Source organism: Biomphalaria glabrata, chromosome 1 (assembly GCF_947242115.1).
Source record: "Biomphalaria glabrata chromosome 1, xgBioGlab47.1, whole genome shotgun sequence".
Classification (NCBI taxonomy): domain Eukaryota; kingdom Metazoa; phylum Mollusca; class Gastropoda; family Planorbidae; genus Biomphalaria; species Biomphalaria glabrata.
The window spans coordinates 54,713,092-54,739,355 of NC_074711.1; the positions used below are offsets into that span (position 1 = coordinate 54,713,092).

Sequence of the window (26,264 nt, forward strand, 5' to 3'; positions counted from 1 at the left end):
AATACGAAACAACAATGAAAACCTTAATAGTAAGATGAGACAACTTTACACTTAAGCGATCATCGCCATTGGAGTCATTCAGTTGACTCGAGTAACAGAGACAATTTCTTACCAGTGATAGATTTGATTTCCAAGATGATTTAGTGTTTGAAGAACTTCTTAACCAACAACAAACGACAAAAATAACACATCGCCCCCAAACAAACTCTAGACCATGGTGTTGTTACCAAAAAAACTCTAGACCATGGTGTTGTTACCAAAAAAACTCTAGACCATGGTGTTTTTACCAAAAAAAAAAAAACACATAGTGCAAAAAAAATGCAATATCACTTTTCTCTAGTAGTTAAAACATCATCCAAGACATCTTTAAAAATATCAGATTTACTCAAAAGTTTCTCCAATTGGCTCTTGATCTCCGTTGACAGAATGCCCAAATAAATAGCGGTTAAGATTTTTTTCTTGTAATACAATATATCTGCAGACTTTGTTAAACTAATAGACCTACACCTAGGCAATGAAAAGACAGCTGTTGTTTTGAACTAAACTGCAAACCCCTTGCAATGAAGGTGAATCCATCAAAAGTGGACAGAACAATTGTCTTTGGGCATAACTAGCGCAATATGTTTAAGTAAAAACCAAAATTTAAACTTGATCTTGGTCATCAGTACATTTGCTCAAGGCAAATCAGGATGGACTTTTCTGCAATTCCATAGAGCGAGTGTAATAAAATAAGTAATATAAGAAATTACTTCATCAGCGTATAGTATAGTCAACCAATGTATGTGTAATATTAACCCCAAGACAAGAACAAAGCGGTACAAAAACTCGTTCGTACCTTACTCGGTCAGACTATATCAACGCCAGCAGTTGATCAGGAAACATGAAAAGGACCAAGATGCATGTGTAATCGCTGAATGAACTCTTAATGTTGTGTCTGTTCTATTTATGTGAATGTTTCTATTGTATGTCTTTATATGAGAAAAGATTCCTTGTAATCACAACAAATTTCCATATGGATCAATAAAGCAGTCTTAGTCTTATATAATGACTACTGAAATAGCTCAATCATAGAATGTTGTTTCATACATGATTCACACTAGTGTTTTCAATACAAGATTGAATTGATTTAAAAAAATAAACCAACTAAATTAATCATTAAATACCTCAAACATTATCAATGCATTCACGCTGTTTCTTATTTCACCAGTGACATTTAGTTAGCAGAGCAGCCATCTTCAAAGTTGCGATAAGCTGATACAAAATTACATAAAAAGTTGTGTTGTCTTTATATGAGAAACGAGTCCTTGTAATCACAACAAATTTCCGTAAGGATCAATAAAGCAGTCTTAGTCTTAGTCTCAGTCTTAAAAATTCACAAGTAGATTGACTTGACTTACAGTTAACGCTAAAAACAGCAAATAACTTAGAAAAAAGAGAGACCCTTGTTTTTGACTTGGATACTCAGTAGTTCAGAAAAACGCAGTTTTAGAATATAAATTTGCTACCACCAATAGGGCCCACAACATAAATTTGATCTCAATTGATTGTCAATAGATTGACACAGAGCTATATTTTGTCAATGTTTAACAGTTTTCACATTTGTGTTTTTGAAATGTAAATATATGTCATAAGAAAATATAGGTTACAACATGTGTTTGTTCATACGATAGTTACTTTTTAGTATCGAATGTCATGACACCATCGCTTCTAAACGGTATTACTTAAATAGGAAAACTTTTTATTAAGTATAGTCAACTAATGTATGCGTAATGATAAGATTCGTTTGTGGCATATTCAATCCAAAAGAGGGGTATCCACCATCATATTCTTGAACTCAGGCAAACGACTATCTTGCTACGCCCCTGAAGTTGGGTGTAGATATCTTCCATATGTATATATATATGTGCGTGTGTGTGTGTTTGTGTGTACGTGCGTGTGTGTGTTTTAAAAACTGGTGTATGTCCTTGATTAAAAACTAGAGGTACGACACTTAGGTACTTAGCTTAATTATTAATTTGTATAGTGGATTTTGTATACTTTATAGTAGTATACATGTATATGGGCTTAATACTACACACTAGTCTAGTATAGTAGTTTTGGTGTGTTGTTTGCAACTTAACAGTAGTTGGTGTGTTTTATATGCCACACTAGTGTTTGTAACAGAAAAAAAAAAATTTCTCCAGAGAGGATTTGACTATACAAGACTCATAAGTGCCAGCAGGAATACTTATAATTTTGTTGTTACAGACAATTCTTAGCCATAGTATTTCTATTGAAAATGTATGTATAATTATGTCAAGATTCTAAATCTACATTTGTGTAGCTTGACTTCAAATGACGTCAATTAGTTAATTTTAGATTATCAGAAAATTAGCGATTATCAAAATGTCAATATTGCTCAAAGACTGAATTAAACAAAAGGGTTACTTAGACTAAACACCGACATGAACTTAAAACCGCCACGAACAAAGGCTGACTTTGGCAAAAGGCTGTCATAGACAAAGGCAGTCAGGTCAGCACGCGACAGGAAGTGACCAAAAAAATGAAAATTTCTGGCATTCGATAAAATGTGATTTTTTTTTTTCTAACGTCTCACTGTAATTTGTGCACATCGTTTTGAAGAAACTGTCAGACGACACCAATACAAGAATAATGAACTTAACAAATGTTGCAGATCAATGTTTCTACATATTTGAACACAAAATTAAATCTCGTTTTTTTCATTACGATACTTAACTGACGAGTTTGTTTAATTGTAAAAGCTTTTTTAAAAAAGGGAAAATAGAATATTGAGCTGTTGTTACAGGAAATTGTTTTTCAGTTATTGATGGGAAAGGTAATTTTTAGTTCCAGCAGAACAAAATGGTTGATTTCTACGCATGAGTAGGTGCCATATTGACTGGAGAAAAATTGTCATAAACAAGCCTAATGCACTCTTATGATGTTGGGTTTCTCGTTCCATCATGAAAACAGACCAACGCTTAGAGCTCTTTCCAATAGATAACGTCTAGAGACATATTTATGGATACAGTATCGACCTTCCTGGTTAGTCTGTTTTATTAATGTTTTGCCTGTCTTTTAATGTTTGACCTGTTTATGTTTGTCTTGTGTGAAGTTTTATGGCCATTACGTCTTTTTTTTAATAGTTACTTCCATCATTTTAACTGTTTGTAGATTTGTGTTGTCCGTCTTGAAGGACTTGTCAATTTTCTTGTGTTTTTCTCATCAAGTTAATACAGTTTTTGTTTCTTTCTAATAAGATGTTTTTTCCCTCATTCTTCTTTTTTTTTTAATTACATGTATAAGTTTGCAAAGTATATGTACTTATCTTGAAAACTAAATATATGTTTTGTTTTTGTTTTTGCCACTTTTACCCTAACACAATTATATTACACTTCCCCTACTCCTAAAAAAATTAAATTCTTTAACCGCAACTATCACATTTTAATTACAGTGCTGGTACCACCGCACATTTCATACTTTCATCACAGCTGTCACATTTTTGCCATTGCTATCACATTGATAGCGGCTATCATACTTTCACCGCAGCTATAACACCTTTGCAAGAGTTATCACAGTTTCACCACAGTTATCACACTTTCACCACAGCTATCACACTTTCACCACAGTTATCACACTTACACCACAGCAATCACACTTTCACCTCAGCAATCACACTTTCACCACAGCTATCATACTTTCACCACAGTTATCACACTTACACCACAGCAATCACACTTTCACCTCAGCAATCACACTTTCACTACAGTTATCACACTTTCACAACAGCTATCACACTTTCACCACAGCTATCACACTTTCACCACAACAATCACACTTTCACCACAGTGAAGTAACGTTGGGAAATTGTAAATCAATAAAAAAAATTGTTTACAGCCGATAGATTAAACTGCAAGGCAAAGCAGATTGAATCAATATTTCTGGCGGGAAGTATAGAGGAGTGAGATTGTGAGTTAGTATTCATTACGACGAACACAATTTTGTTTGTAATTATGACAGGAATATATTCATTATCTCTCGGTAAGTTAACTATGTCGTCAGAGAAACTATTTGTTTCTTCTTAAACTTCTGGGTCTTTTTAAGTCAGTAACCAATGCTCGTTTTTTTTCCTTTCTTCGACTAGCTTTTACAAATATTTTTACTTGATTTTGTTTTTTCTATCAGAGTGTTTCATCAGTGTGCCTGGAGTGCTACCTATTTAAATCTTAATCGTTAAGTAGTTTCAAAAGTCACAATTATTATTATTATGCATATTATTATTGGGTATTTAAGAACACTCTAGAGTCCACCCACATCGTAAAATGCTAGTCTTTTTTAATTCTTTAATAAAAAAAAATAGAGCGTTATTCTAAAATACATTTTCTTCTGTGGTATCCATTTTGTACTGTAATAAAAGACTAATTTATTTATCGTTTTTTCTATAAGATATAGATAGATAGATAGATAGATAGATAGATAGATAGATAGATAGATAGATAGATAGATAGATAGATAGATAGATTTTGTAGCTCTTATATTGTTTAACAATAATAATTCGTAATATTTATATTTTAGAACTGACATATCTTCAAAGTGTTCAGCTAATCATTACTCTATATTTTCCTTGCTTCTTCTCAATAGTCTAAACGTCCCATTCCACTCCGCCATCTTGAGATTCAATGAATTCATTTAACTTTCTATTGACAGGCCTGGTGTACCTACCTTTGATTAGTCCTTTAACTTTCTATTGACAGGCCTGGTGTACCTACCTTTGATTAGTCCTTTAACTTTCTATTGACAGGCCTGGTGTACCTACCTTTGATTAGTCCTTTAACTTTCTATTGACATGCCTGGTGTACCTACCTTTGATTAGTCCTTTAACTTTCTATTGACAGGCCTGGTGTACCTACCTTTGATTAGTCCTTTAACTTCCACTCTGTGGAGTGCAGTCTATAACACTGACACCTGCACGTGCCCATGCAGCGCTGCCAGATACAACTTGTCCGCGGGAGCTGCCATCACTGAGCAGGAAGCCAAAGAGAAAGCGGCGGAGCTGGAGAAACAACTGACCGTCGACAAGAAGGCCACCTCCTTTCTGAGCAGAACCAAACACAGTCAGCCTGACCCTCGCACAACGGCCACTTCCATCGGGGCGGTGGGGAGCATTATAATCAGCCTCGTATTCATAGTTCTGTGCGTATCTGACATAACATCTTGTATGAAAAAGGGCAAAGTCCAACCACGCAAGAAAAGACCGAAGAAAAGAGTCTTAAACGCTGGTGTTGTTGATGAGAGCCACCAGGATGAAGAGAATATAAGAATAATCACGGATGTCTCACTGTACAGATCCTTGCCGGATATATTCCAAACCAGAACGCCACACTCATCAGCAGACGATATTCACACATTCTCTGTAGCCAAACTTTTACACGCAGTAAATAAATCAGTTTTCCACTTTCAAGGATCAACCTTCAACACAGATGATGTTCAAGCGAGTAGCTTTCCGCCTTTGTCTGAGCCATTACTGTCTGGTCCGAGAAAATCCGGAATGTTTTTTCGAGGACCTTTTCATCGACAAGCGCAGTCAGAAAACTTCCGCCTTCAAGACTGTCTGCAGCAAGACTTCAGACATGACAGTACCGCGGATATTTTTGGTGTAAATGGAATACAAGCACCTTATCAGTAAATCAGTTTAGACAAAAGTTCATGAACAATTATTGCTAAAGCGTTTGTTTAATCCAATTGTTTTTAATCATACACAAATGTTCAGCTCTGAGTTAAAGAAGATGACTAATCACGTAGACTTACATCTATCTACTTGTATACTGAAGTATTTTTTAAAGAAAACATTACTATAGGTGAAGCCAATGCATGTGTTTTACCTTCATTTAAACAGTATAGTATCGAGTTATCCGAATTCTGTTCAACATTACTTCGTAGTATTATAATTTTTGTAGACTCTATGTTAGTCTGTTCCTATGTCTGTCTCTCTCTAATTTTTGATATCATTTATTGCTAATACTCGCATATACTTTAAGGTTTATTTACATTGTGCGTTTAGAAATAAATGAAAAAAAAAAGACTTTTTTATTAACGTAAATTATTTGTTGTTTTTTTTATTCTTCTGCCATGTATGTTAATACATAAGGATTGATCAATACAATTCAAGACATCAAGAATATAGAGCAGATTCGTGAGAGGTCAAAACATTGATCAGTACAATTCAAGACATCAAGAATATAGAGAAGATTCGTGAGAGGTCAAAACATTGATCATGTAAAATATGACAACAAATAGGACTATGATAAACAAAAAAATACACGATTACCTCTCATTGACAATTTCACGCTCACTTTGGAGTTGGGGGAACTTGGAGGGATTAAGAAAAAGAAGGAGCTAGTTTTCTTAAAGTTGTCACTTGTCTTGTAGTTGATTACCTCTTACCAATTGTGTTATTGATATTAGAGATGGGACTAGGTGTATTGAAACTCTAGTTCAATGGAAGAATTACTTGCCGGCCTGAAATGAAAGAAATCTTTTTTTTTCGGGGTTTCTTTATCCTAAGACACTTGTGCTAGAGGCGAGGCTGAATGCGGAGCACACTGGGGAGATCCTTTTATATTCCTTCTCTGAACTACAACGGCCTCTTGAGATGCGTTGTGTGGTTTATGTCAGGCAGTTGGGGGCTCGCATCCATTTCATTCAGTGCAATGAACCTGTTTACATTTGCCTAAGTTGCCACCTATCTATCATTCATGTTATTTCAGTTGTCGGAGGTCATTTTGTAAAGTTCTACCATCAGAATCTGATTTGACCGTAGTTGTTTTAACGGAGAAGGAATTATAACCCTTGTTGTCAGTAGATGTTTAAAAAAAACGTTTAATTAACAGGCTTATGACGATATCCCATTTGACGCCATTCTTTTTTTTTTTTTTTTTTTTGTCCAATGGGTCGTTTAGCCCGTGTACGGTAAAAGTCATGAAACACACTTGCCTATATATTTAGTACTACCGTGTCCACCCACCAGGCCACCACTGAAGCCAATCATTCAAGATATAGTCATTTGGGAAAAAATACAATCAGATAAAAGCGAAAGATAATTTTTTATCATACACACATATTTGTTTTTCACGAATTAATGTTGAGATTGAGTTTGAATTAGTGGTGCAGGCATGAGACTTTGTCATTAGCCTGTCTCTGTAGCTTGATTGAGTGAAGTGCTTAGACTGAGGTGATTGGCTCATAATTCTTGCTAGATCTGTTGTGGTGCTCTTGTAAGGGTAAGTGCTGCTTTCTTTTATAGTTGACTGGTTCGCTTAGATCTCCAGCATATATTTAAGTCTATTCCATTTTTTTTTTTAATTTTATATTGAAAAATTAATCCATTAAAAAAAAATTTACTGTTTGAAAAAAAAAGGCGAAGAAATTTTTTAAAAATTATTATTTCTTTTTCGAATTTTTTCGCCCATTTATCCTATCTCTATTGTTTTCATTTTTTTTTTTTTGGGGTTTCACTGATACCTCTAAACTTTGCCTCCCAACCCTACCCGCCCGCATATGTTTTTCGAGGGGGTTTCTTTCTCCAGAGATATTGAAATGAATACAGAGTTTACCCTAGAAGAATAATCTAAATTTCCATCTAATTTTATTTAAGAAACTGTAATAGCAACCATTAATTTAAAATCCGGTAATTATTTTTTTTTTTTTTTTTTTTTTTTTTGTAAATGGAAAATAAAATGGTGACATGTTTTGGACCTCATTACACCAGGGGCCTAAAGATGGCCCCCACGTCATGGTTTTTATTCAGGATAAATAGTTACACACTAATTAGTGGGTGTTGGAGAAAGTTATCACCCTTGATCTACTCTGCCCTAAATACGCCTCCATTAGATAGGTTCATCTTCAATCTCTTTATCACAACACTTTGTATTTCTTTTATCTCTTAATGTGTGCGTCTAGAGCTTTACTTTTCTAATGTGTGAATGATAGTGTGTGTTGTAGAGATAACAATGCAAGAGTGTGTATGTGTTGATATCATCAAAAAATTTAAGACTTAGCTTTAAGTTTAAAATAAGTAAATTTGATAGATTGTTTTTGATCTTTCATTTTTAAAAAAAATCTTTTTCCGTTCGAGGAATTAATCAATGGAGCACGTCATGTCAAACAAATAGATAAAATGACTAATAAATGTATGAATTTTTATTAATTTTGATTCACTCGCATTTTGGATGTTGATTCAATCTTAAAATTCTTTCACTTCAAGTGTTTGGTTTGGAAGGACACACAAATGAAATCTCATGAAACATAGTCGCAAATTGACTGCAAACCTCGTAGTGGAGGATGACCAAGTCTAAACAAGATGGGCCACTCATATTTCGCAACTCAGGCCTAAGAATCACCGTGCCCTTGTTGCTGGAAGAAGAGGAAATCGTGTCTTAAATTTTTCTTCGAATGCCCCCAAATATGGTGATCTTAGTCTCGACAGGTCTATCAAACCACAAGGTCTTGACCTGTATGGTACTAGACGTGCATTCAACTGCAGAGGGTCCAGGTGTTGTTTTTTTTTTGCAAGAGAAGATTTGAGCCTCGCAATCCTTCACTCAAATGGAACTTCTTGATGATGATGACGATTGACCACACTAAGATTTCAACGTGAAACGTTTGATCACGTGGCTAAAATACTAGGTCTTAAGTACGACTCAGTCTCTATGCTGATGATGCTAAAAATGTTGTCACAGTTAAAGATCAATATAATTAAAGTATATGTACTTGACCTACACCCTGCCCAGCCTTTCTTCACATTGGGCGATCTGTCTGAAGCCTTTCCCTACCTGGTGTCCACTTCTCCTTGATGAAAGCGTGGCGCAAATGTATACGTAGTTGTAGCATATACAATTAAAATTAAAGGTAGTTACAGTAAATGTAATGAATGCATTAGCAATCTAGTACTTAAACATTTAAGAGATTCATTAGTAGATTCTAAAAGAGCAATTTTTTTCATTTTGCTTCCTTCCTTTTTTCACTCGTTTGCCACACAGTAATACAATAAGGAAACTCTCATTGCTAAGTAACTAAAAGTAACAAACTTTATTAATACAATAAGGAAACTCTCATTGCTAAGTAACTAAAAGTAACTAACTTTATTAATACAATAAGGAAACTCTCATTGCTAAGTAACTAAAAGTAGCAAACTTTATTAATACAATGAGGAAACTCTCATTGCTAAGTAACTAAAAGTAACTAACTTTATTAATACAATAAGGAAACTCTCACTGCTAAGTAACTAAAAGTAACTAACTTTATTAATACAATGAGGAAACTCTCATTGCTAAGTAACTAAAAGTAACTAACTTTATTAATACAATGAGGAAACTCTCATTGCTAAGTAACTAAAAGTAACAAACTTTATTAATACAATGAGGAAACTCTCATTGCTAAGTAACTAAAAGTAACTAACTTTATTAATACAATGAGGAAACTCTCATTGCTAAGTAACTAAAAGTAACTAACTTTATTAATACAATGAGGAAACTCTCATTGCTAAGTAACTAAAAGTAACTAACTTTATTAATACAATGAGGAAACTCTCATTGCTAAGTAACTAAAAGTAACTAACTTTATTAATACAATGAGGAAACTCTCATTGCTAAGTAACTAAAAGTAACTAACTTTATTAATACAATGAGGAAACTCTCATTGCTAAGTAACTAAAAGTAACTAACTTTATTAATACAATGAGGAAACTCTCATTGCTAAGTAACTAAAAGTAACTAACTTTACTGATAAACTTCAAGTCTTTATATAGATAGTACAACTACTTTTTTATAACAAATTACTTATTCAAACATAAGCAACCAGACTAATAAACAATGGTATCTACAACTCAATTCAGTTCAGACAGTCAATCTGTCATGAATGCCCTCCACATTAAAAGTCACTTCGGTCTGACAGTATACACACACACTTGCCTGTAGGTCTGTAATTATTACAAAACAAGCTTACTCTCTAAGCACTCTTTCTACGAATTATCAATTCTTAATCTATTTCTAGTGGTATTTCTTTGATACCAAAACATAAAGTTTGCTTGGTTACTTCTACGTCGATACATTTTGTTATTCTACACTCTACAGGGTGTTTCATCTTTCTCTAGTTCAAAACAGGAATCTACAGCGCATTGATCTAAACAACATATTTTTTAAATATATACTTTTAAATAGTATACTTTTTTTCATGACCAGATGATCATGGCATTAGATTTATTTCCAAACCATAGACCAGAAAATATGCTGTAATAGCAGAAAACTGTAAGGAAACTGGGGGGAAAAAACATATTTACGTCCATGGGCGTAGCCAGGGGGGGGGGGATTGGGGTCCCCCCAAATGAACCCCCCCCCCCTGGGGGGTGGGAGGAACGGAATTCAGTGACTGATTTTTTGCTTTCATTTTGTTTATTTTAGGTGAGATTTTAATACTAAATCATCATTTACCACAGCACAGCCGAATGGGTTTTGAGTTAAAAACCCTCTACCAGGGGGTTTTGAGTTTGAAACCCCCTACCAGAGTGTTTCGAGTAAAAAAAAAACCCTATCAGGGGGTTTGAGATAAAAATCCCTCTACCAGGGGGGGTTTGAGTTTAAACCCCCTACCAGGCGTTTTGAGTTTAAAACCCCCTACCACAGGGTTTTGAGTAAAAAAAAAACCCTATCAGGGGGTTTTGAGATAAAAATCCCTCTACCAGGAGTTTTTGAGTTTAAAACCCCCTACCAGGGGTTTTGTGTTTAAAACCCCCTACAGATGTTTTGAGTTTAAAACTCCCTACCAGGGGTTTTGCAGTTAAATCCCCCTATTCTATCAACAAAACTAAAAAAAATGCAAACGACAATCCCCAAATTCCAAGAAAATAGCTAAGGAAGATTTTGACTTTAAAACCGCCTCCAAAAATTACGATAAACCTGTTCTCAATATAAAAAAAAACAAATTACACACTCAAAATTCTATGAGCGTAGCCAAAGGGGTTTTGAGTTTAACCCCCACCCCCTCCAGTTGGGGTTTGAAGCTAAAAAGTACCTCTTCAACATAAAAAAAAAAGCAAATTACACACTATAAAATCTATGAGCGTAGCCAAAGGAGTTCTGAGTTTAAAACCACCTGCCAGCGGGGTTTGAAGCTGAAAAATACCTCTTCAATATTAATATATATATATATATATATATATATATATATATATATATATATATATATATATATATATATATATATATATATAAAGCAAATTACGCACTCAAAATGCTATGAGGGTAGCCAAAAGGGGGTTTGAGTTTAAATCCCCCTTCTGAGGGTTTTGATGCTAAAAAATACCTATTCAATATAAAAGAAACAAATTACACACTAAAATTATTTGAGCGTAGCTAAGCTAATGAGGGGTTTTGAGTTTATATCTCCATCCTCCAAATGATTTTTTTTAAAATTTAAAACCCTTTCAGATGGTTTTGAGTTTAAAATTCCCCTACAGAGCATTTTGAGTTGAAAACCTCTCTCTTCAATATTATTTTAAAGCAAACTACAGTCACCAAATTCTATGACCGTAGCTAAATGGGGTTTTGAATTAAAAAAAAACAAACTCCAGAGATTTTTTATTTTAAAACCCCTCAACAGATGATTTTGACGACAAAACTTTCCTTTTCGACATAAAATCTAAAGCGAAATACAGGCATGTAATTCCAAGAGCGTAGTCAAGAGAGGTTACAAATTTCTACCAGTGGCTGGGCTACATTAATAAAGTGTGAATAGTCATCTGCCGAAATTGGAAAACACTTAATGTGGCTCAACAAAGATGGCTAAGACAGATTTTAGGAGTCAGTTATAGAGATCGGGTCTAAATCAAAGAAATAATATGCCGAACTGGGAATCGAACCCTTAGTAAGGTTGTGACAGAGCGTCGCATGAGGATTTGCGGGACATGTTCTCCGACAAAAAGAATTATGCATATTAAGAGTTGCGGAAACAGCTTGCCGGAAAATGCGCCGATCGGCGTGAGATGGTCTAAGTCAGTAAGAATAGCACATTAGGTTTTTGAAATAAAATTTTTTAATAGCAAGATAATGCAACGTAGATACCTCAGAATATGCATTTTGTTGGCTTTCAATACCAGAAAAAGTGCTCGGCGGCGGGGCTTCGCCCCGCGCTGGGGGAGCACTACAAGTTCCCTAGACCCCCTTGCTAGCAAGGACGGGGAGTCTACAAGATTTCCACTAATTCCAGGAAGAACCTATTCTAGGCACAATAAACGTTTTCTGAAAGGGTCAGAAGGTAATAAAGATTAATTACGTACACACACACACATATATATATATATATATATATACTTTTTTTTCCGCGGGGGGGGAGGGGCGGGCTAGGAATCCCCCCTAACCCCCCCCCCCCCCCCCCACCAAAAAAAATCCTGGCTACGCCCATGTTTACGTCATGTAAGAACAACATACAAGTGGGAACGATCTCATGCATAAAGAGAATAATATCTGTTACTATGAATGTGATCTCTACTGGCTTACAATCAATACATTCTTAGTATTACCAGTAGTGGAGATAATTATCAAATTAAAACTTTGTATAATGACATGGAAATCGTCAGATTTACTGTTACAAGTCAAACACCGCGCCTGCTCTAGTCTACTATATCAAGTATGTAATAATGTTATATCTAGTCGTCGTATCACGCCTTTGTAGTCTAACTAAATAAATGATTGTATACTTTACAAACTATGTAATTTATGGGCGTAGCCAGGGGAGGGGGTTTGGGGGTTTAAACCCCCCCCACCCGAAATGAAATCCCCCCCCCCCCCCCGAAGGGGGGAGTCGGAATTTAGTGACTGATTTTTTGCTTTGATTTTGTTAATTTTAGGTGAGATTTTAATACTAAACCATCACTTGCCCCAGCACAACCAAAGGGGTTTTGAGTTTAAAACCCCTTACCAGGGGGTTTTGAGTTTAAAACCCCCTACCAGGGGGGTTCGAGTTTAAAACCCCTACCAGAGGGGTTCGAGTTTAAAAACCCCTACTAGGGGTTTTGAGTTTAAAACCCCCTACCACAGGGTTTTGAGTTTTAAACCCCCTACCTGGGGTTTTTGCAGTTAACTCCCCCTCTTCTATAAAACATAACAAAAAAAAAATGCAAACGAAAATCCCCTAATTCCAAGAGCACAGTTAAGGAAGATTTTGATTTTAAAACCCCGTCTAAAATTTACGATAAACCCCCTCTTTAATATAAAAAAAAGGTAATTACGCACTCAAAATGTTATGACTCAGTTTTGAGTTTAAACCCCACTTCAGCGGGGTTTGAAGGTAAAAAATACCTCTTTAATAATAAAAACAAAGCAAATTATACATTAAAAATGTTATGAGTGTAGTCTAAGGGGTTTTGAGTTTAAACTCCCCTCCAGTGGAGTTTGAAACTAAAAAGTACCTCTTCAATATAAATAAAAGCAAATTACTCACTCTAAAATCTATGAGAGTAGTCAAAGGGGTTTTGAGTTTAAACACCCCGCCAGGGGGGTTTGAGGATAAAAAAATACATCTTCAGTGTAAGAAAAAATCAAATTACGCACTCAAAAGGCTATGAGCGTTGCCGAAAGGGGTTTTGAGTTTAAACCCCCATTCAGAGGGGTTTGGTGCTAAAAATACATCTTCAATATAAAAAAAAAAATTACACACTAAAATTATTTGAGCGTAGCCAATCCAATCGGAGGTTTTGAATTTAAACCCTTCTACTACAGATGGCTTTTTTTTTTAATTTAAAACCCCTCCAGATGGTTTTGAGTCTAAGATCCCCCTACAGAGCATTTTGAGGTGCAAAAAAACCCCCAACAGAAGATTTTGACGATAAAACTTCTCTTTTCGATATAAAATCTAAAGCAAACTACAGTCACTTAATTCCAAGAGCGTATTCAAGAGAGGTTACACATTTTTACCAGTGGCAGGGCTCCATTAATAAACTGCAGTGAATAGTCATCTACCGAAATCGAAAAAAACTAAATGTAGCTCAACAAAGATGGCTAAGACAGATTTTAGGAGTCAGTTATAGAGATCCGGTCTAAATCAAGGAAATCCTATGCCGAAGTGGGAGTCGACCCCTTAGTAAGATTGTGAGAGAGCGACGCATGAGGTTTGCGGGTCATGTTCTCCGACAAAATGAATTACGCATAAGAAGAGTTGCAATGATATCCTAGTACAGCTTGACGCCACTCATTCATGGAGGTCCTCATGGTAGGTGGGAAGAGGCTTCAGACATTACCACTGACAGATTTTTATGGAAACAGCTTGACGTCAAATGCTCCGAACGGCGTGGGAGGGTCTAAGTCAGTAAGAATAGCACATTAGGTTTTTGAAATAAAACTTTTTAATAGCAGGAAAATGCACTGTAGATACCTCAGAATATGCATTTTGGTGGCTTTCAATACCAGAAATAGTGCTTGACGGCGGGGCTTCGCCCCGCGCTGGGGAGCTCCTAGCGCTCTGACAGACCCCCTTGCTAGTAATGGCAGGGAGTCTACAATTTTATGGAAATAGCTTGAAGGCAAATGAAGTGAGGGTCTAAGTCAGTAAGAATAGCACATTAGGTTTTTGAAATAGAACTTTTTAATAGCAGGAAAATGCACTGTAGATACCTCAGAATATGCATTTTGTTGGTTTTCAATATCAGAAATAGTGCTTGGCTGCTAGCGCTCCCCCAGACCCCTTTGCTAGTTATGTCGGGAAATCTACAATTTTTCCACTAACTCATGGAAGAACCTATTCTAGGGCACAATAAACGTCTTCCGAAAGAATGAAGGGTCAGAATGTAATAAAGATTATGTACATATTAAACACATATAATTTTCTTTACGCGGGGGGGGGGGAGAACCCCCCCCCATACCCCCCCCCGAAAAAAAATCCTGGCTACGCCCATGCTATGTATAATAAAAAAAAATTGCGCTGATTGATAATGTGACTTTCTCAATCCACAAATCTAACATTTAAAACTGAAAACTGAATACATTCTGACATACACTTGTCGGCCTACATGCACTGAGACTAAATGGCGAGTTGAGTGACTTTGTAGAAATGACAGCTATAAATGTTTTAAAAATATCTACTCTGACACAAACAAATCAATAAATTAACGCACGAGGAGATGGAGACAATACGATGAAGTATTCAGTTTACAAAAAAAATGTTTTGATATCAAACAAAATAATTAATTAAATATAATACAGTGACTATATTTTTTTTATCGATTCATGTTTCCTAAGGTACAATAAACAATTGTTAAAAGTTTCATCCGAGAATGCGTGTGGAAGATATGACGTGTACAATTATCTAAGGACCAAAACCCGACATATTTAGCATCTGTGAATACTGAAGGATTAATTTCCATTGTTGGTGTTAAACAAAATAGATAATTGCTGAATTTAATTAACTATCTTTTAATTTTTTTAATTTATTCATGTTTTGTTAGGTGCAAGAAATAATTGTGCAAAGCTTCAACTTGATCTGAGTTCGAACTTTGTACTAGACAGACAGACAGAATGAGTTGATATAAGCTTTAGAAAAAAAGAAAGCTCATTACACTAAAAACAACTCCTGACGCTGATTTTATAATTTTAACATTTCAAGACCAAATTGAATATAGAGACTATTATTTCTAGACATAGGCCAGATGACAATCAGGAGAGACCGCCCAAGGCCAGGCGCCTGTGGCGGTCCTCTAAATATGAAGATTCTTTTGTTAACATCAGACCATCATACAAATATGCGTAACCTCAATACGCTACAGACTGAAGTACGAGTCTGGTGAAAATATTTGCAGACAGTTTTCCTAAACAATGCCTTTTTACTTAATAGTGTTGAAGCCTGTCAGGCAACTATACCGATTACCTTAAACGCTATTGCAATGATATTTTGAGTTACAGTTGGGGTTGGGCCACTCATATGACATTGTCCCGGTGTCCCGCGTAGACTACTGTTAAGACAGCCCCTGTTCAATGTCTGCCTAGCGAAGTGAGACCTAGTTTTCGTCGATTTTTTCAGCCTCATAGTTATTGTTTAGCATTGAGAGATAACTCTGTTTTAAACTTGGTATTTCAATTCAAACTTTCTTTGGGCGTTCATTTTTATCTTTTTTTTTTTCAATAGAGCTATCATGCTGCCCACTGTTCTGTTCAGCCTGGCTCTAGTGTCCTGTACAGTTGGTCAAGCTCAAGTACCAACACTACCTCCGGTATGTCAAGAATACAGCAGCGCCAGTAAGTATTCCAGAGGGCCGGCACCACATGGGCCGGTGGGTTCGCCATTTAATTGTTGCCTTTAAAGGCAGTAAGATCCGTAAACGATTTTATCGCCTCTTCTTCAATTGGGAACGGCTCGTTGTTACTGGTCCTCGCCTTTTATAAAAGAACTTGAACAGAGCATACGATGTACAAATAACCTAATACAGCCACGTAAACCGTGCTTCTGGTAAAATCTCAGTCAGACAAAGCGAGTAACACAAACATTGATTTAAGCTTATAGTTTTATAGTATTGTAGAACAGGCCCAACTCCTGGCCTTCACGTCTGGCTTAGATATTGGAACTGTTTTCGCTAACAGTAGAACTGAAGAGGGGAGAAGGCGAGAAACTGGCGCTTAACCAGTAAACTTTGGTCAGGAGGGGCTCGTTAGCCTTAGCTACCCACCTAGGAGAAGGAAAGTTCTGAATTCAAATCTCTGCTGCCTTACAGCTATACCAAATCATTAGAAGGGCTTTCTCACGGCGACCATTAGGCAGTTTGCAGCACTCAGTGCTACACCCTCGCAGAGCCTCCGACACCGCTGAACCCAAACTGTATCAGCACTTGCCAGTCCTTTAGATACATTGGCTGCGTGCAGAGGGGGAAACTGATCTGTGGCTGACATCGTTCCGAACACAGCCAATCATAATTCCTAGGCCTTTATCTTATTTCTACTTCTATGAGATGATACATAGTCCCTTTCCTACTGAAGGAGGCCATATCTAACGAATAATGCCCATCATATTCCAAGAGATTTGTGGGCTGAATAGTAAATTAATTTGACACAGTCCAGCCCTGTAAATATTTGTTATTAATTACTTTCTGTTCAACAAAACAAAGCTACGACTTAATTGTCGACATTGACACTTTGTGCGGCATCTACGTATTTTGTTATTCTGGTCTTTCTCCTCAGCCAATACACCGCCGCTGTTGAAATTGAGCAATGACTTTACAGTCGACGTTGAGACAGTCAGCGTGGAGACTGGTCGAGTGACCAACATGATTATGTACTACAGCCAGTCCCAGAACATGATCAGGTTAAACATCTATGATGCCGGACAGAAGAATGATCTGTACTTTTATTTCGCTGACAATGAAATATTATCTTTTGACTACACAGTAGGCAGAGGTAGACTTGCTAGAATTGTATTTTATGACTAATAATGGCACATGGGCGTAGCCAGGATTTTTTTCGGGGGGGGGGAGGGGGTTGTAGGAGATTTTTTTAAAAACAAACTCAAAAAATCTTTAGCTACGCTCATAGAATTTGGTGATTGTAATTTGCTTTAGAATAATGTTGAAGGGGGGTTTTTAAACCTCAAAACTCTCTGTAACTCTCTGTAAGGAGGGGATTTTTAACTCAAAACCATCTGGAAGAGGTTTTAAACTTAAAGCCCTCTGGCAAAGTCTTCGATTCCGAAGATTAAGGATTAGTTGCCAAATAGTTTGTTTTTTTCTATACATAAACTGTCATTTTTTTCTAGGAAAATCGTTAGAGCTGTGTCCAGGCTCAAGGTTTTGCCCATGAAAAATTTGAAAGCTGATAAGTGGAATTGTAAAATGAACATTTTTCGTGAAACCCCACAATCGTTACAATATTCTGTTAAAACTCTACAATTGTTACAATACTCTGTTAAAACTTCACAATTGTTGCAATACTCTCTTAAAATTCCCTAGGAACCTGTACAGTCCTCTCTGATCTAAAGAACCAGCCAGACACTTTCATTGTTGGAGGTATCAAAGACGGAAAGAATGCCCAAGTACCAATGACAGTCTTACATTTGACTGGTCAATCAGGATTCGGGTACATTTTATCTCTAGATGTATACATACATGATACGTACATACATATATATCAATGTAATGGTCGGCCTTTTCCCCATTTCCATTTTAGTTTCTACTCATTGTGCCTTTTTATCACCGTCCTGTTTCAACAGTGATTAGCTTCTTCTGTTTGATACATGTCTTGAGCAAATACAATTCTAAATTATTCCTCCTGGCCAGTAGCCTCGGCATCATTAGTATATCAACAGACAGGGCGGTCATATCTAACAAGCTTTGCTTCAAGCCCATAACCGAGTGTTTTCTTTAGAACGTTTTTTTTTTGTTTTGGCGCCCCTGACGGAAAGCTCTCTTCTTGAATCCTTAAAACCCTACAACCTCAATATGTGTTAACATTGAGACATTTTATGTGATAAGTGTACATGCAATGTATCTATGTAAGTATGTGTAACCAGTATTGTTATCAATCTGTCCCCTTAGTCGCAATTGATTATCATTCATTCGAATGTCAATCGCCTTGAAGGCAAAGTCAGTAGAGTCATGTGATAAGTGAGAAGTTTAAAAAGAAGGACGAGTTTGTTCCATTTCCGTTGTTACTTCCCCATAGTTCTATGTAGTGTGTATGTCCGTCTGTCACCATTTAATTTTAAATAATACTTTTAAAAAAGCAAAGCTTCTATTAAGTGCAATTCTATCAATTAGTCTGGTTCAATCATGCAATTAAATGTGATCTAAATCTAGACTAACAATAATAAATCTGTTTGTTTACAAATATTGTATCTATTGTTTTTGTTTAGCGCAATTTTGTGCTTTTAGCTTTCTCAAAGAGCTATGATCATTTCATTTTTCAGGACAAGTTGGGAAAAAATGGGGGGGGGGGCGGGGGGAGGAAGGGAGTATCTGGGTGAATGTTACCGTAATCGCTTTTAAAATGCATTTTATTTTTAAAAAGTATGATTTGAATTCGAACTCCAAGGCTCAAATATCCTCAAGTCAATGCATTGGCCACTGTGCCAGCTAAGTGCTTCTGAAAATAGAACGTTTTATGTTATCTTTTGTCAGTAGTTTCAAACGATCTATTTCTTTACACAAAGTATAAAGGGGATTAATTCAACTAACATCACCTCATCAGTCAAGTACAATTTCTTTCAAATTGACGAGTTTGACAATATAAATAATGCATTCCTAGCCAACTGGGAACAATGTTGCTAGACGCGCTCTTTTGAAATCCTTCTACCAAGTTTAATTTCGTTCAAGTTTTTCGATAAGATGACAAGTGATTCCTATAAAATTAAGAGGCCGCATGATTTCTTTATAAGTCAAATTCCATGTGTCCGCTTTTGTTTTGTAAATGTAAACATGTGCTAAAGTAATCTTTACTGATGGAGTTTGACGAGTTGAAGTGCCACCACTGTTAATGTTTATAGAAACTGCATTAATGATAATAATGATACAAAATATCTAATAATAATGAAAACATTCGGTATATATCTTATTCTCAAAATACAAACAGGAGTTTTCTTTTTGATTTTTAAATTTAAATAAATCTTTTATTAGCACATTTACCTTTCTTGGATTAAACATTTCTTTTCAGTAGCAGTTATCTCTCTTAGATTGACATATCTTGTTATTGTTAACAGTTATTTAAGTTTTCCTTGTGTTTGACAGAACCAATGACATAGTACTCAGTCAACAAAGTACCGGCACTGCCAGAGGGATGGACACTATTACCTTTAACTCCTGCCAGAAATGGCAGTTTGGAGGCCAGAGTGCAGTCCTGAACGTGACTCACCATTTTTCATGTGAGTTTTTAAGACAAGGTCGATGTACAGTTTCTTTAGCTTGGAGAGAGAGAGGGAGAGAGAAAAACCACAGACACACACACATACACACTCACACACACACACACACAATTAATTAAATAAAAGAAGACAAAATGAAATTATGATAAAACTTTTTGTGGTCAGTGAAACGGTAATGCTAAAAATAAAGTTTGAATAGATTTAAGAGTTTATGTTCAACTTTTAGCGTTTAATTAAATCTTTATATTTATATTTTCCCTTTTTATATGTCCTCTTTAGCTGCTGTCATTAGTCTCGTCTCACTCGTTCCCTTGCAAAAGTCTTTGATTTGATTTGATTCAATCGATGGCTTAAAGGATATCGATCTCACTGAGGGACAGTGTGGGTAGGAAAGATCTAGACAAAAAGACTCTTGTTTAATTACTTTGGTATAGCGCATCTTTTATGTTAGATAGCATGCTAAGTGCGCTATGCTCCAATCTCTTTTGTGTGTCTGGTGGGAGGGGATGTTCTGGGAGAAAGTTTCTGTTCTTTTACTCAGAAAACCCAACTCAGCTCGAGTCATTTCTGGGAATGGGGTAATTTTTGTGTTTAGGGTTTAACCTAATCAGTCTGTACAACTATGTGTCACCTAAAAGTTTTATGTAACACAAATGTCTCTATTTCTCCCCCAACCACAATGATCTTAGACAAAACCTGGCAACGCCCTGACACTGGCTCAGTTCCCATCATGATTGAGATCGTCGGTTCTGCCCTGCTCCACAAGGACCTCACCACCATACACCATTACTACAACTTCTTCAACTGGAAAGAATCAGTAGAGCCTTTTGTATTCGAGGTAAACAGATACGGTTAGATACAGTTAGAGTGCCTTGCATTCTGGACGCCATAAATGTATTCTCCTGGCGTCTTCAATGCACTAATTAGAGTGTCTTGCATTCTGGAGGCCATAAATGTATTCTCCTGGCGTCTTCAATGCACTAATTAGAGTGTCTTGCATTCTGGACGCCATAAATGTATTCTCCTGGCGTCTTCAATGCACTAATTAGAGTGTCTTGCATTCTGGACGCCATAAATGTATTCTCCTGGCGTCTTCAATGCACTAATTAGAGTGTCTTGCATTCTGGACGCCATAAATGTATTCTCCTGGCGTCTTCGATGCACTAATTAGAGTGTCTTGCATTCTGGAGGCCATAAATGTATTCTCCTGGCGTCTTCGATGCACTAATTAGAGTGTCTTGCATTCTGGAGGCCATAAATGTATTCTCCTGGCGTCTTCGATGCACTAATTAGAGTGTCTTGCATTCTGGACGCCATAAATGTATTCTCCTGGCGTCTTCGATGCACTAATTAGAGTGTCTTGCATTCTGGACGCCATAAATGTATTCTCCTGGCGTCTTCAATGCACTAATTAGAGTGTCTTGGATTCTGGACGCCATAAATGTATTCTCCTGGCGTCTTCAATGCACTAATTAGAGTGTCTTACATTCTGGACGCCATAAATGTATTCTCCTGGCGTCTTCAGTGCACTATGTCTTGTATTAAGAAGAGCGCACATCAAATCGTTCTAAAAGGATGGAACGGGACAGTACTGAAGTGCGACATTCAAGGTAGCATAGCATGTACGTTTGTAATTGTAGAGATCGTTAAAAGATTATCATCGTGCTCAAGGCATGGCCTAGAGGGCCTGTTTTGTTCACGCAAGAGACCTCGACAGACAAAAAAGAAAGTTTTAGCGCAACTTTTTTTTAGCCATTTTGCCACCACCGTTTTGTCGCGGTGGTCGTTTTTGTGTTTGACATTGCGTCATACATGACTATAGTTTGTGTGTGTGTGTCTGTGTCTATTTGTATTGTTTATGTGAAGAACAAGAGTTATCTTTGTCCTTTATATTTTGGATTTAAATTTGTTTTGTAATTTTTGCTTCGTGACTAAACAGCATAATGTTGAGTGAGTTTTAATATTGCCCGAAAAAGAAAGGAAAACAATGATAGAAAAATCGATGCAATTCTTTCACTGAAGAAATGGTTTATTTCATCTACAATTAAACATAAACTTTAAAACAAAAGACAGTTGTAAAATATACGTCATTATGTACCTTCCAACAACCTATCCTGTACGTTACAGACCAAGGGAAGATGGGGGTGAGCGAGTGTCAATAACGAGATCTTAAATAGGAATATCAGAGTTTGCGATATGTATTCACAAAGTAGTCCAATCCTTTCTTACATTTTTTTTAGATTGGCGGGGGGGGGGGGGGGGGGGGGGCGGGTGAGTGTGTGTGTATTATATAAACAATGAAATAAAGAAAAAAAAATTATTATAAAAACTTCGTGTTTTTACTATTATCTTCTGAACATCTTGCGCCAAAATGGCTCGCTCCAAAATGGCCCGCTCCAAAATGGCCTGCTCCAAAATGGCTAACGTGAAAACGGTTGAGCCAAAACGTCACTTGCCATGCAGTAAAAAGAGACAATAGGAAGGACAAGAGCACAAAGAGAATTGCAAGTTTAAAATGTTTCGATACAGCGTTTGGAGTTCATCTAGCTGCAGACGTCTTTTATAAAAACAATTTGAAAAGTCCAACTTAGAAAATGATACAACTTTACTTTAATTATTTGTGTGTGTGTATGTTGACATCTATAACAATGCCATTTTTACTTGAGTAACAATGAAATATGGATCTGTGTCTACAAATACAACAGATGTGTTATTGTTTTTTTGTCCTATAAAAAAATGCTTCATTCACTTCTCCTTTGTCACTACCTTGCGCCCCTTCTCCGCCTTCCCCCATTTTTTTTTCTGAGGAGCTCGTCTGCTGATTTACATTTCGCATAAGGCCTAAGGTAGATACATATATTTCATCTTAACTCCACCAGATACTTTTTGGTTCGCTTTCCCACCCCTCCCACTAATTATACATATCATCTCTTGACCCAGACACCGTCAGGAATCATTTGCCAAGGTCGTGCAGGCGACAGACCATTTCCCGCGTCTCCTAGCTACATCAAGTTTGCTGGTGAGGTTATAGACCGTAACCAAGGTTACGTGCGCTACGTGGAGGTGAGTTTTTAAGTTTGTTTTGTTTCGTTGTTAACACAAAATCTGAACCCTGAAAAACCAAATCCACAGAAATGTTGATGCTAAACATTATACCTGCTATTTTGTGTTTTCGTAGGTAAGGACACATATGATTATGATAGCTAAATCATATCGTACACTTTAGCACAAATAAAACGCTTGCAAATGGAGAAATCATGCAATTTAGCATTTATGAAATCAAATAGATGCACAAACAGAGCCTAAGTTCCTTTAGATATTTTTGAGGTGATGCAGTCAGTGTCAAAACTTATGTGACTCATAGTCAGAAGAAGGAATGGGCATCACTGACCTATAGAAATTCTAGCCTAGTACAAGTCAAGCCTACGACTTGACAAAAGAGTACCTTCATTTGTTAAACATAAATAATTTAGTATTAACCATTAGCTGATTTTGTTCACAAAGAGAATTAAATTTATGAAGATTAATTTTCATCTGATTGTCTATTTCTTGTGTATTTTAAGAAGTATTTTGAACTGCTGTATGTGACACAATGTCTACTTCACAGGAAGGGTCACGTAGCCACGCGAAATGATGCACATCTTAACCCTGGGACTCAATGACATGCTTCATTATTAAATTGCTAATATATGTAGAATAATTGGAAAAATTATGGAAATTCTTCTTTTTTTTTTTTCTTAAAAAGTCACGTATTGTAAAATATGGCCCGGAGATAAATGAAATATAGGCTACTTATGTTTGCAAGACTAGATTAAATTTAAGCGCTAAACTGTAAAAAGTAGTTCCATGTTGATATGGTAGTTCCATGTTGATGTAGTAGTTCCATGTTGATGTGGTAGTTCCATGTTGATGTGGTAGTTCCATGTTGATGTGGTAGTTCCATGTTGATGTAGTAGTTCCATGTTGATGTAGTAGTTCCATGTTGATGTATTAGTTCCATGTAGATGTATTAGTTCCATGTCGATGTATTAGTTCCATGTCGATGTATTAGTTCCATGTTGATGTAGTAGTTCCATGTTGATGTAGTAGTTCCATGTTGATGTAGTAGTTCCAAGTTGATGTAGTAGTTCCATGTTGATGTAGTAGTTCCATGTTGATGTATTAGTTCCATGTTGATGTGGTAGTTCCATGTTGATGTAGTAGTTCCATGTTGATGTAGTAGTTCCATGTTGATGTATTAGTTCCATGTTGATGTGTTAGTTCCATTTTGATGTGGTAGTTCCATGTTGATGTGGTAGTTCCATGTTGATGTAGTAGTTCCATGTTGATGTGGTAGTTCCATGTTGATGTAGTAGTTCCATGTTGATGTAGTAGTTCCATGTTGATGTGGTAGTTCCATGTTGATGTAGTAGTTCCATGTTGATGTAGTAGTTCCATGTTGATGTAGTAGTTCCATGTTGATGTAGTAGTTCCATGTTGATGTGGTAGTTCCATGTTGATGTGGTAGTTCCATGTTGATGTATTAGTTCCATGTTGATGTAGTAGTTCCATGTTGATGTGGTAGTTCCATGTTGATGTGGTAGTCTGCTTAATCTCCAGGAACTCTATGACTCCGACGATGACATAGTTGTCATGAGGATGCAAGGTATGCAAGACATTGGTACAACTGGCGGCATGAACCACTTCACTTACATCAGAGACTATGACTCGGGTAGGTGACTAATCATGGGGAAGTCTCAATTGAAAAATGTTGCATTTGCGAATAATCTCTCTCTCTCTCTCTCTCTCTCTTTCTCTACTTCTCTTTCTGTATGTCTCTCCACTCTCTGTCTAGCATTCTGTTTTGCTCTGTCTTTTAGGACTCTCTCCCTCTTTCTGTCTTTTTCTTTCTCTCTGCCCTTAATACTAACCTGAATGTAAACAGCCTAATCAACAATAAAACCTTCACGTTAAAATACATTGATACATTTAAAGTTATACAAGCATTAGAAGTTTAAACAAGGGCAAGTGAAAGTACAATTTTCAGGCTAAGGGTATATTCTTCTACCTTGTAATTGTCCAAAGAATTGAATCTAACAACACTTGACGAACTCTAGTCCCACGGAAGCTCTTCTCCATTTGCTTGTCTGAACAACCTTCTGTCTGGGGAAGATCCTAGCAGATGTATTTTTTTACATCCCTATTACCAATGGCTCATATCTCAAGAAGCTCGGGTTAGAAGCGAGGTCGAAGGTCGAGAACACCGGGGTAATTCACCCATATTCATTCTCTGCATACCATATCAGCCGTTAGGATTTTCGCCATAAAAGCGACCCTTTGAAGAAAGATGTGTGGATAGTGAGATGTTTGTTGGGGCTTTCTTACATCCCCGTTAATGCATTGAACTCGGTCTTTAGGTACCACAACGTTTCCTCTAAAGACTTTTTCCACCCGAGCGCCACGAGGAGGCTGTGACAGGTTAGGGAGTGTGACGTGAGTTTGGCTGGTTTAATGTCTAGGGGATGATTATTTTTGCAATTATCACACACCAACCCGTCAGCATATAAATCGGGAGAAGACACGCAACGAGACAAGCAATGAAAGACAGATACAAAAGATAAAATTAAAGAATATTTATTTACATAAATATTTACATAGAAGAATAAAAAGGGGGAGGGTTTGCATCTATCTCTAGTCAATACTTTATTTGACTATCACTCTTGCACTTAATAAGAGAGTATGTCACTTTGTCTTCTGAACTTAGCTGGTTGTCCTGCTTGGGTCGCAGCTGGCTGTGTCCTGGCTTGAGGTTCTGCAGCTGGAGGTGGCGCTCTAGCGGGTAGAGGGACGCCGGTGATTCAGTTCTTGTGGAGTATCAATCAGAAGTTCTGATATCTGTAGTGGCACAGTAGGGCGGGTGGCCGGCTACCGTGGGTACAAGTGTACTGCGGGCAGAGCGGGTCTGCCGTGGGCAGCGTAGCTAACAGGATAAGTCCAGTGAGTTTCAGAGGGTTTGGCGTAGCTATGACGTCTCGCACAGATTCTGGGTCTATTGGGACGTCGTACCTAATCAGTTGACAGGTGGGCTGTCGAATAGGCAGGCAAGTAGAGCCGATAGCGCCAAGTAGTAGAGTTGAGTAGATCCACGTAGGCAGTAGATGATACTCAATAACAAGTAGGCAGTGGTGCAGTGCTGAATAGCACTAAGTACAAAGGCAATAGGTGATTGATCCGATAAATAGGCAGGTAAATAGGCAGACACCCGAGGGAGGCTGCGGATAAATAAAGACAAGTTAGGACATGTCTCTCATGCATCTTATCGATGCCCTCGACTGAGGTGCATTCGTCAGATTGGTAAAATTGCTTTAGAGCACAATGGGGAGATGATGATAAATGGG

General features: G+C 36.9%; 2 protein-coding genes across 3 annotated transcripts in view; both read left to right on the forward strand.

Annotated features, from left to right (window-relative positions):
* The first annotated feature begins 3,905 nt into the window (after positions 1 to 3,905).
* LOC129926828 (uncharacterized) lies at positions 3,906 to 6,044 on the forward strand. Its single transcript, XM_056033240.1, has 2 exons — positions 3,906 to 4,041; positions 4,896 to 6,044. Exons 1-2 carry the CDS (start codon positions 4,014 to 4,016, stop codon positions 5,684 to 5,686), a joined length of 819 nt encoding a protein of 272 aa, XP_055889215.1. The 5' UTR covers positions 3,906 to 4,013; the 3' UTR covers positions 5,687 to 6,044.
* A 1,045-nt stretch (positions 6,045 to 7,089) lies between these two features.
* LOC106062539 (uncharacterized) overlaps positions 7,090 to 26,264 on the forward strand; it is a 29,538-nt gene continuing 10,363 nt past the window's right edge. The window contains exons 1-8 of one of the 2 annotated variants that reach the window (XM_056044381.1): positions 7,090 to 7,280; positions 16,171 to 16,280; positions 17,217 to 17,432; positions 17,981 to 18,107; positions 19,754 to 19,887; positions 20,577 to 20,725; positions 22,828 to 22,950; positions 24,487 to 24,598. In XM_056044381.1, coding sequence (XP_055900356.1) covers positions 16,178 to 16,280; positions 17,217 to 17,432; positions 17,981 to 18,107; positions 19,754 to 19,887; positions 20,577 to 20,725; positions 22,828 to 22,950; positions 24,487 to 24,598 — 964 coding nt within the window. In that variant the 5' untranslated portion in view covers positions 7,090 to 7,280; positions 16,171 to 16,177. The remainder of the gene's footprint in view (positions 7,281 to 16,170; positions 16,281 to 17,216; positions 17,433 to 17,980; positions 18,108 to 19,753; positions 19,888 to 20,576; positions 20,726 to 22,827; positions 22,951 to 24,486; positions 24,599 to 26,264) is intronic. The other variant, XM_056044373.1, reaches the window with a different exon arrangement.